This window comes from Pezoporus occidentalis, unplaced genomic scaffold (assembly GCF_034315485.1).
Source record: "Pezoporus occidentalis ecotype Australia unplaced genomic scaffold, CSIRO_AGI_Poc_V1 ctg46, whole genome shotgun sequence".
In the NCBI taxonomy this organism is placed as follows: domain Eukaryota; kingdom Metazoa; phylum Chordata; class Aves; order Psittaciformes; family Psittacidae; genus Pezoporus; species Pezoporus occidentalis.
This window is the reverse complement of record NW_026915791.1, coordinates 3,485,716-3,500,544: the sequence shown is the minus strand read 5'-3', so window position 1 is coordinate 3,500,544 and position 14,829 is coordinate 3,485,716. Positions and strand designations below refer to the sequence as shown.

The following is a 14,829-nucleotide window of genomic DNA, read 5'->3' as shown; positions in this document are numbered from 1 at the left end:
TTACTGTATCTTTAGAATTTAAATATTCTTACCAGTAAAAGAACACGTACCATGTGCCCCATTTATATTGCAAATATTTGCTTACCACTATTGCTAAAAATTGAGTAGCATACCTCAAGTATAAGTATAAGCAACAGAACAGGAAAAGGTGAGAGAAGAAATGGCAATTGAAAGAGACACAGTTGACATAAATGACTTAAAATCTCTTTCTTACAAAAAAGGTCAATAGGAAGACAGAGATGATGACTTCAGCAAATGCGGAGTTGAGTCAATTAGGTAGTTAGCTATTGACTTTTCATCACTGAGAGATTTGTAGAGTGGCAAAGTAGATACTTAGGATCAATGAGCACTAGCTTTGTCATACAAGGAAGTTAATAGCCTGAATTAACTGAGATAGGTTGTGATGGGACAGAAGGTGGTGCTCTAATCCTAAAGAAGTGTGTAGTAAAATTTAGTAGTTCACAAGGAACTCATTGTGCCCATTTAAATTAATCAGATATCTACCCTGGATTTTACCTTGACGGATCTGCCTTTAGATAAGTTTCAACAGCTCTTCTTCTGTCTTTTTAGGAAGCAAATTCATGGAAATCAGACATAAATGATCTTATTAAGGTATACCTTACATTTTTTTATTTTTTTAAATACTGTAATATTGAAACAATTCTGAACATGCTTGCAATGAGATAACATTAAAGTAACTATTGCATACCTTTTTTTTTTTTTTGAAAAGGTTGATATTATGCACAGATTACATTACTCAAAGTAAGATTTAACTTGTTCTTTGACTTGTTTTAGTCAATCCTGGTGAGCTACCTTGTGGGAATAATAAAAATGTTAGGCAAAAAGCTACTGTCTCAAGTGGACATAGTGTGTACTACTCATATATTTACCATTTCCTGATGTGTGTCTAACCAGCAAGTCTGCATTATTTTATGATTGAACATGAACCTGTATTTCTTACGTTTTCTCACAAATTTCACATCTCTTATTGAGCTAGTATTTGTCCAAAAGTTTAAATTTAAAAATGAAAACTTGTATAAAATCAGTAAATAATTTGGTTTATTGTCCTTTTCTCACCAGGCAAAACCAAGATCATGGGATGTGTGTTGGTTTCTATGTCCATTGTGTTTTGGCGGTACACCTGTTAGAAACTAGGCTTTCATGTAATTCTGATTTGGTAACAGGGTAGCTTTGAAGCCCAACCTGATTTGTGATCTGTGAGGTTATTTTATGCTCATTCAGTTAATGCTTTCAGAGTCTACTCAAGTTTGGGTATTTTGTTTTTTTTCTTTGGAGTTTCTTTTTCTTTATGTACATTTATCACTTTTTAAATGCTTTTTGTTTCCTTTCTGGAAAACAAAGCACTCTTCTGGGGGACCTCTGGGTTTCATCAGGAGTGTAAGAGTAAATGTGAGGACTATAGCTGTATGGCTCCTTATTTCCCCTGTACTTGTCTTCCTTTTGTATTTAGCAGCTAATATATGCTTGATTTTTATCTCAGTAAGATGATTCCACAAAGTAAAAGGCTAATAGTTGCTTCATTGTTTCTTCTGAAAAGTGAAAATCAGCAAAATGGGGAGAGGATCATGGTGCTGTTGAGGGGTTTATTTTGTTGTTGTTCTTAAAACTTGTGTGTATTTGTTGGTGTTTCTTATGGTAGATTCATACCAATTGAGTGCATATATTTAGAGGACTTTGGGTTTTATTACGCTTTTGATAATACTTAACTAATGTTAATATGTTATTGGATTCTTCATTAGGGACTGTAGTGATAGGACAAGGGATAATGGGTTAAAACTTAAACAGAGGAAGTTTAGATTGGATATAAGGAAGAAGTTCTTTACTCTTAGGGTGGTGAGGCACTGTAGTGGCTTGCCCAGGGGAAGTTGTGAATGCTCCATCCCTGGCAGTGTTCAAGGCCAGGTTAGAGCCTTGGGTGACAAGATTTAGTATGTGATGTCCCTGCCCATGGCAGGGGAGTTGGAATTAGATGATCTTAAGGTCCTTTCCAACCCTAACTATTCTATGATTCTATGTTACACAGAGAGATCTCCATATGATGCTTCATGTATGTAATTTCCATCTTTTCACATGCTTATTGGCTCCATTAACATTGCTTATGCATTAAATCATTTAGCATTTGAGAGCTTTTGGATGTCTTTCCATTTGCTTGACTTTTAAATGTGTTTGCAACATACTGAATGTTCTTGATCAATTGCAGTTGATTATAGTACATGTGGGTGGTATTTCATACAATGGGCATTGATGTGATAATAGATTAAGGGGAATTCTGATCAGTGTGTAGAAAGTTGGAATTACAGTCTCTTGTTTAAATGCTCGGGTTCTGTTTCACTTTTAGTCAAAAAAGTCTGCTGTTACATCTGAACTTCCTGAACGTCATCTGCTCAATAAACCGTCTATCCTTCAAAATGTTAAAGTGCCAAAATCTATACTGGGGGATGCTAAAAGGATTTTCAGAGGAGTTCAAAACAATAAAAAAGTTCTTGAAGAAAATTTGGAAGCTGTTATTCACGCAAAAGATGGAGATGCCATGTATACTTTTATTAATGCCTTGACTACAAACAGGTTAGACCCTATAATTCGGTGCTTTGTGTGACTACTCATTGTGTGTACTCACGTTTATCACCTCTTATTTTTTTCTTCTTTAATTTTGTGTGTTGAAGAAGCAGTGCACTTCCCTGCAAAAAGTATTTATTGACTCTTAGCAATCATTAGATGATGCTCTTGAACTTCAAATATTTTTTGACCCTCCTGGTGCATATTTATTGACAGATATCTGTTAGTTCTTGGTAAATCTGGATTCTGAGACTTACCATCTTGACAAACTGTCCTGCTGTCATAACAAGGAGGTTATAACTTTTAGCTTTTTGTAGACAAACTTGCATTAACAGGAAAATTAAAGGGTAATTTCATTATTCGGAACAGAAGAGGCTTCATAAGCCTGTAAATGTTACAGAATTAGTCATCCTACAGCAGATCTTTGGCTTTTGAGCTTTTGCTTTGTTAGTTGTGTTTAATACTCCTACTTGAATCATAATGAAAGTTTTCCTATTAGAATACAGCTAAATCTTGAGTTTCTGAGGTAGGTAAATATTCTCTTCATGTAAAGATTTATTTTTTTTTTCAGACATCTGCTGTCATTATCTTTTAGAGGAAGGAGTAATTTTTTTCATCTGCTTTGTGTCTTTTGTGTTGGAATGTTTTTGTTGCCTTGTTTTTTTCAGTTTTTTGGTCAAAAAGAAGGAACAGACACATGGCTGCCACTTTTTTGTAGATGTTTGTAATAATGTTAGTACATACCAGTGGGGGGTGGGGTTTGCAGGTGGCATTACATGAGAACAGATACAGGTTTGGGAAACTTGGATAGTCTATGTTCAGTGCCCTTTAGAAAGACTGTACTGGTACATAATCTTGCCATCTGTGTTCTGGGTGTCTCTTTTTATAGTGTTTATAGGTCAGTACTTTCCCAGGAACAAATCTGTGCAATTTAAGAAGCACCGACCTTAAAGTTCTTTCTTCTATTTCAGAGATGTATTGGAAGAGATTCGTATCAGAAACACTGTGGATGAGTGGATTAAAGCAATCAGTTTAGAAATCCAGGTATGGCTGGAAAAATGAGTTCAGGTTTTTGCATTATAGTTTTTCACCTTGTATTGTTTTTTCATGTCAATAGTTAAACACTTGCAACTTGAAAACATGAGAAAACTGCTTATTATTACTAGCACATTGTATATCCTATAATAAAATATTTACCTCTCTTTTAAAACTTCAATAGCTTAATGAAAATCACTAGTCACAGTCACATGGCTAACATGAAGAACAGGCCATTTCTCAGAACTTCAAAGTTATCCACAGGCTTCTTCTGATAGCCTTGAAGATAAAAATCTCCTTTTATTGCATTTATGTTTTATCTTTAGGCTGAAATGGCAAGAAATGATTTGGAACAAGTGAAATATGATCAAAAGGTCCCATGGATCAAGAGAGGCCAAAACATTAAGGGTATGAAGACCAATGAAGAAATTAGAGCAAAATCTCAAACACTTCAAGGATGCCCACCAAAGAATCTTTTATCTGCTGCTAAGCCATTACAGAAGCCAGTGGAAGAGAACAGAAGCAAACAAAGGTTTAGAACTCACTTTTCTTCTGAAAATTTGCAGAGGAACAAAAAAAAGGCAGATGTGAGTTCCCAAGTAGTTGGTTGCTTTTTTTTTGTAATGACGGGTTTGCTTTAGCTTGCAGTATTCATGTAAGAAATTGTTTCCATGTGTGACTCTAATAATTTTAAATTATAGCCCTGTCCTGTGGATTTCTGTTGTCAGAATTGTCCTTGTTTTCATGTGCTGTAGGAGCTGAAGCTAAGTGTGTGTAATAATGTAGAATTCATTGTCTTGTTATAAATTTGCCTTACCCAGTACCTACTGTTTTATTCAGCTGTTAGTAAGCTTCCTGTATGTATCATTGCATATATGTTTTCATGTGTGTTTGGTATTTATGCTGCTTGTTGCAGAACATACTACTTTTTTCCCTCTAGACTTTTGCAGCACTACTGACATGGTAAAATTTTCATCCATGAAGAGCTGTAAACTTTTTTTTTCGATGTGTATCAGGGACCTGTGAATAGAAGTCCAGTGGTACAAAATGAAGACTATCTGTGTCAAGTTTATGGGAAACCGATTTACCAGGGCCATCGTAGCACACTTAAGAAAGCACCTTATCTGAGATTCAACTCTCCATCTCCCAAATCTAAACTTCAAAGGCCCAAGGTGATAGAGTGTGTTAGAGGTAAGTAATTCTTTGATGTGAACAAGATGTTCATTCTCAGTTTTTATATTAGGAATTCCTTGTATAAATGAAACTGTTTAATTGTTCACCTGCTTGTCAGTCTAAAGCTCAAGCAGCTGCAGTATGCTTCCTAGAAAGGTGCCCCATGTATGTCAGTGTTTAAGAGATGTTTGGCAAATGCCCTTAATACCATGCTTTAACTTTTGGTCAGCTCTGAAGTGGTCAAGCAGTTGGACTACATGATTGCTGTAGGTCTCTTCCAACTGAAATAGTATGATTCTGTTCTATGCTGTGCTATTCAAAAAGATGCTCTTTTCAAAACTAAAAAATACGAGTAGGTTTTCAGATTTGCTTAGTGTATCTCACTTTTTTAGACTATCAAATCCATACTTATTTCTACATTTAATAAACATATTAATATATATTTATTGTTGTCCAAGTCTTAAAAAGCTGAATTGCCAGAAGTAAAGACATGAGCATCTGAAAGCTGAGTGTGCTGAAAAACTAACCCAGCTTTTGATAAAGGTTACTGAGAGATGTGTTCTTCATGTTGTCATGTCATTTAAATGATTGGTTCAGTCAGAGTTAAGAAATAAACTGAGATTTGAAAAATCAAGGAAGCCTGTTATTTAATTTTCCACTACTAATACATTAATTGAAATCTGAAAATTTGTATTTGTGGTTGTGAAGATGTCATCTATTAGCTTGAAAATATTGGAAGACATTAATCAGAAGCATTGGTTTAGTTCACTAAATGCAGCTGCTCTTCTTAGTCAAGTTAGGGTTAAAACTGGAGTATAACTGTTTTGTACTAGCTTGTTACTGTTATTAGTTGATTAATATTGAATTTCATTCACTAGTTTTGTAGGCAAAGTGTTAGGATCAGGAGATTCAAATTTTCAAGCCTGTTAAAAATCTGTAAAAAAATTAAAAAGTGAAACTATGCAACATCTGACATAGGTAGGTGTAGATAAACTTTATCCTGAGTTAGCAGAAAGTAATGTTTTAATTGGGTCTGGTTTATTTCCTAGTTATGTTTTCAGAAGTTAACTGATTCTTAACACAGAAACTAACTAACTGATATGTCAGAAAGACTAATGTGTATCATGTGGGAGAGGGTGGGCAAATTACATGATAGAAAATAAAGATGGAGTGAAAGAGTATGTTAAGTGAAGAGGCAGTTAAACTGGTGGTGGGCACAATCTAGTTAATAGCATGAGCATCAGTGGAAAGAGATTCCTTTTCGCTTCTTGCACTTAATGCTATTATTACCCATGCAGGGAAAATAAACTTGATTCAGTTGCAACGAGGTTTAAAAAATGGTGTCTGAGTTTTTAATTATACTTTTAGAAGTATTATATTCTGTATGGAATAGAAGGAATTAACATGAGAAGGCAGTGACCATGGTTGAGACCATGTTTTTAGGCCATTAAAATGTGTAGTTTATACCAAAGACATATACATGTCTTTGAAGACAAGTACTGCTGTGTTTTGGTGAGCTTTTTCTTTGACGTTATGATGTACATCCATAGTGGCAAATCCTCAAAATAGTACAAATCTGTTGTTAAGTTTACTGTAGTCCTTATGCCATTTCCCAGCCCTTTTCTTACCTGTGCTCTGGAGCCCAGTTGTGATCCATGAAGAAAAAGTGTTATTGCTAGAAAGTATTTGCAACTCTCTGCAAAACTTTCCTGGTAAATGTGGGGTTATAATCCTGGGAAAAAATCTAGATGACTTTTCAAAACTTATTTTTTAAGAGGTGAGAACTTGATACGTGAAAACTGTTTGTCTTGTTCCTCGTGTGTTTTATGTGACCTCTCTTGAAACACTTCTTTTTTTTGTGAAAAATGCTGGTATACTCATTTGAAAGACCAACAGGATGTACTACTTGTTGATTACTGGCTATGCTGCATACCTATAATTTAGTTTCTTCTGTAAGGATTTTTTTGTAATAAAATGTGTGCTAGTAGGTACGTAGTATAGCAATAACAGTGATACTGTGACCACTGAGATTTGGATTGAGAACAGACACTTCTGTAAAAATATTTAATCAGCAGTTCTGCTTTTGCTGAGTCCTAAATTACATTTGTCTTCTATATTTATTGGGCTCTTGTCCTTTATAGAAGGTCACAACCTTTCCAGGGAGGCCAATTTCGTCATTCCAGCAACAATACCATGTGAAGAGATGGAAAAAGTGCCCCCTCCCTCCCAATCTAATTATAATAAATAGGTCATTTGATCATTTGATACTAGCATTTTTTTTTTACTGGTAATGTGTTTAATTCAGTAGTGTCAGTGAAACGTGAAGGTACAGGTTGCCTGCAGTTGTAATAAGCTGCTCGTGTGCCTTAGCTTGTTTTTTGTTGGAGGCAAATTAGAAATGAAAGAGAAGACTGTGTACCGGATCCATGCTGCATTCTATCTTCCAGAACTCCTGCATGTGACAAATACAGTTTAAAAGCCATTTTCTTGAAACCAGAATGAACTCTGGATAGCCTTTACCCAGAGTGGTTTGTTTCCAAGTCATTAAGTCATACTACAGCAGTACAGTAACGTGTGCTGGCAATAATAGAGCTGCCATAAAATTTGTTCTCTGTTTCGCATCACTGCAGTTATGGAAAGTTGTGGTTTTGTCTCTGTCATGACAGTAAATAAAATAATGCTGTATTCTTATCTAAGGGAAGAAAAGAAGAATATGGAATTTTTTTGTATGTCACTTAAAACAACACTGTGGTGACTATGCGTTCTATTTCCAAGTTTTTTGACTTTAATGGCTTTAAGACTGAGGTCTTTGATATTTGGGTTACTTGTCTTTAACTATTCTAATGAGACAGTAGGTTAAGCTGCTTTATTTTTGTGCTTTCTTACATCTTGCCAATAAAATGAGAAAGTAACACTTCTGTGTTTCGCATAGGTCTCATGAAGGCAAAGTAGTTAAATGCTTTTGAGGGCTGCTGTTCTGAAAGATGATGTTATGGCAGGAAAGTATAAATAATAAAATTAGAAACAGATCTGTACTCTGCTGTAATAGGAGAATAAATAAAATGAAACAAAGATAAATGAGCCACTTTGAAGCACCAGGTTCTTAAGAAAGAAAGAGATCTTGCTAGCATTAAGCATGGTTAGTTCTTTCCTTCACTGATGTGCACCCACAGATTCCCTTCCTGGCCTTGATGTACCAGGTGATAAAGGCTTAAAAATTATTGGAAGTTGTTGGCTTTGGGATTGATTGGCTGGAAAATCCAGACTTATTAAATTACTCCATTTTGTTAAAACAGTCCACTGAGCTTGTTTTAAATTAGTGTTAGAATAAGGATGTTTATTTAAGACTGAAATGGCCATCTGGAGAGTCTCTTTTCAGTCATTTTATAACTCTCTCAACCATTTTCTTTGCAAATAAACTGTAGTGACTAATGCATGGTTTCTTATGGCAAGTAAGGAAAAAAAGCCAACTAACACTTTTATGAGTAAGAGGGCATTTCAAAAAAAGTTGGAGTTGTTTTCTTGCATAATTTGAACTGATAAATATATGTAAAACACTAGGTTTTTAAAGCTAAATTTAATTAAATGTCTAGTTTCTGCCCAGTGCAAATAAACCAAAAAGTTGAAAGCAATTAAAATGAGGTGCTGTGTGTATACAGTACTTAATCATTCTTAACTGTGAGAACCTTGTTTTTACAAGTTGGTGGTATTACAGATATGTTGCAAATTCCTGCTTTTACTAAAAAAGTTCAAGGCTAGGGGGGACTGCTAGATCATGTAGCATGACCTCTTCTAAATCACAAGCCACTGAACTGTATATGTTTGTTACTGAGCCTGGTAATTTGTCTTTGACTAAAAAAACCCAGTTTTTTTTTTCTGGCTAACTGATGCTTTGCAGAAAGGCACATGCTCATCATTTAAGGAAGTCAGAGATTCTGTCCTTAATTGCTTCTTCCCATGGCTACATTATGGTTCAGAAGTAAATGGGACATCTCAAATTTAGTATCTGATTTATACCAAGGTTTTTGTTTCAGTTTACAGCTGCTTCAGTTTCCAGGGGATTTTACTTAAAAACAAAAAAGGACTTTTAATGTCCAATCTATTTTAATATTTACAGAGATATGGAATTAATACTGGCTGCAACTGTTATCATATATGGAGGTCTTGTCATGCTCTACCTCACTGACATCCTGTTGAGACATCTGAGGATTACATTTATCCCACTAACCACAGCATTGTATTATGATTTATCATTGCATTGCTTATCCAATGTGACTTAAAGCCTTTTTCAGAAATGCTTCTTTCTGACCTGTATTTTCTCACTGAGGAGTTATGACTTGCTGTTCTTATTTCTTGCATTATAATTCAAAACTTGTGTGTATGAAAATACAACTCCTAGAGTGAATTGCCTTACTTGTTTATTTGCATTTGTTAAAAGTTACATTATCAATCTTTATCATCCTTTACTTTTATAATAATTTACCTTTATTCTTCAATTAATTAGGAAGCTATTAAATGTGAACACTAAAAAGTGCTTGTTAAGATGTGTTAACTGGCCATTAATACAGGAAGAATGATGATTAGAAACAACAGAGGAGTAAGATGACATTTTTCAGCTGTAATGAAGAAATTGAGTTGGTTAGCAGTGTTATTCACTCCAGAGTTATTTTCCTTATGCCTGAAAAATAGAAGTGGTTTTGTTTGACTTGCAATATGTTGACTCCTTTTTGGGTGACGTTTTGAGCATTTAGATGAAAGTTGATGATTTCCTTAATATCTACTTTTTCAAAGAACTGAGGTTGAGTAAGACCTTGCATGACTGCACAGTGAGAAATGCAGTATTGAAGTAATGTTCTCTGCTATATGTTTAGGCATTGTTACATACAAATTAGTTCTGGGTAGCTAGTTAGCAATACATTTTCAAAATTGAACCAAAAAGTCAGTGCTTTCTCGATGTTGTAAGTCAAGACTTACAGATATTAGTTACGGCTTTATTTTCCAGTAGCAGTGAGTTGTCAAACCAGGAATTTGTAGATTATTCCTATTCCTTTGAGTACCTGTCAATCTTGTGGCTGGAGACAAAGTACATTTTTATAAAATTGAGGCAGTTAATCAGAAGAAACAACAGATGAAAGTTTGGCTATATCCTGTATACTGTCTATTTTTTATGCCAGGCTTGCATGTTCTTCTAATGCTGTATTTCAAACCTAAATCATGGGTTACTTCTTATCTGCTGAGTCACATGGTTCATTCCAACCTACTACCATCCTCATGTCCTTTTCTTCACGTTTCTGTGCCTTCATTTGCTACATTCAGATGCTCAGTATTTGTAATTTTAACTCCTTCATTGCTATCAATACTGAGACATCTAACTTAGCACTTTTAGATTCTGCCTTTCCTGTGTCTCTCCCTTGTTCCTTCCATACCACAGCAAAAACCTGATAATTGTTTCAGGAGAAGGGCTTAAATTAGTAGTGTACGATGTTACTGGTTTTATACAGGTGTTGATGACATGCAGTTTATCTGCTCTTGTTTTAGGTACAAAGGTAAAGTCGGCAAGAACACAGACTTGTTCTCGCATGCAGAAGGTGGTAACCAGCCCTGGGAAGCAGCATCCTTTGTATGCACTAGCTCAAGGAAATCAGTATCTTTTCAGTCCAAGTCGAGATGTGCCTTCCATCTGTGGTCCAGTTGAAGGTCACCTAATTCCTATGGCTATTCCACTAGGTAGGCACAAATAAAGCATAGAAGGATGTGTGAAGGTTAATTACTGCAGCTTCATGGGAATAAAACTTATGCCATGAGATTTGACTCATGAGATTTGCAGCTGCTCTTATGGGAAATCCACATGGGGGGACAGTTTAAAATGTTCTGGTTCTCCTCATTCTTCATGCTGTATGTTTGGCAGCACCTGGCAGAGCAATTATTTGCTTAGCTGTATCTACTTTCTTTGGTTCACTTTACATTTCTATGGTTCTTGTTCTGGCTTCAAGTTTGGTATCCATGTAAGCAGAAACTGAATCATTGGCCCTTAGAGTCAACATTTATGATGACATTGGCCCAGTAATTTCAGTAGGGTTGTGCCAAGCACACTAAATTGGTTGTCACGGCTTCTGTATTTTTGGATCTTTAATGGAATTTTTATATAGGCCTTGTTTGGGGAAGAGTGAGTATTATATTGGCATTTAAAGATGATGATGATTTTTTTAAAAGGGTATCTCAAGCAAAAAATTGTGGGATGCTATATGAAGTGTAATTGTATTTTGAATGTGATTAAGAGTATGTGAGGTGAGGGAAGCATGGTATGTAGTTTTTGACCGCCACAATGTAGTTATTCTTGTTTTCAGCAGTAGGTGTCATCGTAGTCAAGAAATGTGAGTAATTTTTAAAAATGGCAGGGTTGAGTTTACAGTTTCTGCTGGGAACGCCTTAAGGTTACCTAGTGAAGGACTATAGTCTGGGTAGTGTCAATAGGGGACTTTTTAATTGGTCTGTAATTGTGCATGAGATCTCAGTCTGTCTTATGTGAAACACAGACACCCTGGATTTAATTTTTCATTAATTTATTAATTTACTGGCTTTTGAGATTTATATATGTCTTTCTTTAGGTCAAACACAAATTAACAATGTCTCACTGCTGCCTGCTGGAGTTGTTATAGGTAAACCACACCCTGTTACAGTTACAACCTCTATTCCTGAAGTGCCACCAAAACCATCAGTTGAAATAAAAAAACCAAACATAGCTGTAATAGAGATGAAATCAGAGAAAAAGGATCCACCTCAGTTGTCTGTGCAGGTACATATCAAGAGTGATGATGATTTGATTTTGGGTTTATTTTATTTTAATAAATGCTAACTAAAGATAGTCTCATCTATCAGTAACTGACATTGATATCAGTAGGTGGTTTTCAGTAAGTGTTAGAAACATACAGCATGGAGGGACCAAGAAGTTGTCATGCTATGCTAGTGTTTTTATTCTTATTTTAACAATTATCTTTATTATTTGACCAAAAGAGCAAACTATTTCTTGTGTATGTTGCTCGTGCAGTGTGTCTGTAGAATAGGTCTCTGTCACATTTTCAAATATTTTTTTTTTTTTAAATAAAATTTTTGAGTCAGAACAAATTTGGAATAAAAGAAGTATTAATGTAAATATCAGTTTTCTTGGATGACTGCTTTAGCCTTTAAGATTTCTGTTTCAAGCATGATAGGCAACCCAAGGATTTCACTCCTGATGAATCAACGATTGCAGTCCTTACCTAGTGGGTTTGGTGTTTTTAATTTTGCGGGTTTGGTTTGTGGGTTTGGTTTGGTTTGGTTTTGTCTTTTTTTGGTTGGTTGTTAATTTTTGGCATGTCTGCTGTCAGGGAAGTTAATGTTTCTTTCATATTCATTATTTTTGATTCATGGAATTCAGTTAAAGATACGTAGTGTTTTTTCTGTAGTATCACTGTATTCCACCCACATGCATTTTCCTCTTATTTCACACAGTTCTTAAATGTTTAAGGTCCTTCCCCCCTCCCCAGAATTAAGCAGGCATTTAAATCTTTGTTTAAAAAAAACAAGAACATATTTTTATGCTGTAATGGACATACCTTTGTTACAAATTATATTCTAATATAATTATCCCTTTATTTTACTATACCAGATGTATGACAATGTAAATCCAATAACCAGCCTACATAGTGGCATGTAGGCCAACATAGTATAAACAAATTGGTAGTCAAACACACGTCTCCTATATAAACAGTTACAGATATATTCACCTTTTGTCACGTGTGAGACAAAGTGTCAGGGAATTAAGGAACAAGAGGAATGAGGTACTGCAAGAAAAGAGATTAATATTTCTGAGGGTAGTTTTTGTATGTTACAGATTTTGTTTTTCAGAACCAAGTTATTACCAGATACAGGTATGAGAAACAGAGGTCACTGAAGATTAGTGGCTCAGTAGCAAGTTGAAGAGAGAACCTAAAACGTTCAATGATAGTAGCTGAGCTAATACATAGATTTTCAGAGTGATGCTTTATTTTGTTCTAGGTGTTACCAAATATAGATATTGACAGTATTTCAAGTGACAGTGTGAGTATAAACCACGTTCTTCCAGGCTCCGAACCCGCACTTCCTCCTGTTGATACTGTAATACAGGTATTGATTGGTCTAAATGTCTGTGAATTCAAATTTGTTAAAAATTTATTATCTCATTATTCTGTTCGATTTGGAGAAATTTGACAGTTCCAGCAAAAATGAAGTAATTTTTCTGAGGAATTGGTAATATAAAGTATTTGTTTGATAAAATGAAAAATTGCAGCTAGACACTGGTCTTCCAAGATTAAATATTCACCATAGCAAAACTGTAATAAAACCAGCATTTCTCTGTCCTGTTAAGAGTTATAATGCTTCATTGCCCAATGTCTGTCTTATTTATACTGGCTTCAGTGTTCTGGCATAAAAACTGAGAATGTTCTTTCTCTCTCTGTCTGCTCCTTAGCTGTACTTCAGTGGTTAGTGGCACGTATGCGTAGCCTATTTACTGGCAGGCTGTTGTATGTGGAGCTGGCCAGTCTACTTTGTTCTCTTTCCATATAATTTTTCTAACGTGTTTTTAATCTAACCTAAGCAGTAATGAAAGGGCTTTTTGCAGCTGAAAGGTTAACTGCTGCATGCTGAAGAATAAGGTTGTAAACTAGGGCACGTGTTGGCATACTGTTTCTTCCACTGGACTTCTGTCTTGTGCATTGCACAGACCGGACAGTGTGAAGGCATGGTGTGATTTATTTTTGTGTAGTTATTTTTACCTTCTGTTTTCCCTGTGTATTAGCTGCTATTCTGACTTCAGGAGTTGAGTCCTCCAGAGTCTTGTGGTCAAGGTATTCTCTGAGTAAGACATACACCATGGACTAAAATAGCTATTATTATTTAAAATTGATTTTATTAAATGACACTGTATAAATGTTTCTTTTCCCTCTTTTAGAGTGTGAGGCACTGGAACAGGTTGCTCAAAGAAGTGGTAAATGCTCCATCCCTGGCAGTGTTCAAGGCCGGGTTGGACAGAGTCCTGAGCAACATGTAGTCCTGGTCTAGTGTGAGATGTCCTTGCCCATAGCAGGTGGTTGGAACTAGTCGATTTTAAAGTCTTTTCCATCCCTAACCATCCAATGATTCTATGATCACACATACGTGAATTGCTTAAGACACTTTTATAGTCTTGTGTGCTATGTTTTAGAATCATAGAATAGTTAGTTTTACAATATTTTGTCTTACTGTTTTTTTTGGTTTGGGTTTGTTATTTTGTTTTTTTGGTTTTTTTTTCCCCAAAAATTAATGATACTGCCTAGAACTTTTAATGTTCACATTCATTAGATTCGGTAACAGCAGGTTTTAGTTGTCATCATACAAGAAAAAGTTCTAATAATCTCTCTTTATGCTGTGCAAAGAAATTAATCTTACCTTTTAAGGTGGATAATGCATTTTTTTCTGGATTCAGGCTACTGACAGCGAGTGATGATTTAATCGCATTCTTGTAATGAAGTTCTTAGGCTAATGCATTTTTTCACCCCGTGTGAAACAGCTAACACTTCCTATCTGTCTTTATAAGACTCCAGAAGATATACATAGTGAGGAAGAAGATGCAAAGTTTCCAGGAACTAATATTGTTGATGTTACTCATGTCACACAGGTAACTAACATTGCAATGGTCCTTTTCTTTTAAATGTTCTTATATTTGTTTTGTATTATTCTATCATAACCGAAAATGCAATGTAGAAAATTAGTTTTAGTAGCAACTTTAAAAATACACATTGTGAGAAATACTGAGCTGTTTACAGTGATAGAAACAATATTAGAAATTAGTGTGTTTAGTAAAGAACCTTTTTTAAAAAAAATAGCTTTATTTTGGTTGTATTAGAATGCACTAGAAATAAAAGTAGTTCTCTAAAATCAACAGTGATTATAAAACATAGATTTCCCAATTTCCAATTCTAAATGTAATATGTATATTAGATGCTCTTACAGGTTTGAAGTAAGTGATCTATATTTTAAAATGTG

At 35.0% G+C, this 14,829-nt stretch overlaps 1 protein-coding gene across 8 annotated transcripts in view; it reads left to right on the top strand.

Moving 5' to 3' along the window:
* The window catches only part of KIAA0586 (KIAA0586 ortholog), a 74,261-nt gene that overhangs the window by 10,194 nt on the left and 49,238 nt on the right, over positions 1-14,829 (top strand). For 6 of the 8 annotated variants that reach the window (XR_009967950.1, XM_062635644.1, XM_062635646.1 and 3 more), the window contains exons 11-19: positions 571-612; positions 2,360-2,586; positions 3,549-3,621; positions 3,939-4,199; positions 4,629-4,803; positions 10,324-10,512; positions 11,394-11,581; positions 12,823-12,930; positions 14,381-14,461. Coding sequence is in view for 7 of the 8 variants with exons in the window: in XM_062635644.1 (XP_062491628.1) it covers positions 571-612; positions 2,360-2,586; positions 3,549-3,621; positions 3,939-4,199; positions 4,629-4,803; positions 10,324-10,512; positions 11,394-11,581; positions 12,823-12,930; positions 14,381-14,461 (1,344 nt within the window). In the remaining variant the exon portion in view is untranslated. The remainder of the gene's footprint in view (positions 1-570; positions 613-2,359; positions 2,587-3,548; positions 3,622-3,938; positions 4,200-4,628; positions 4,804-10,323; positions 10,513-11,393; positions 11,582-12,822; positions 12,931-14,380; positions 14,462-14,829) is intronic. The other 2 variants (XM_062635645.1, XM_062635647.1) reach the window with 2 other exon arrangements.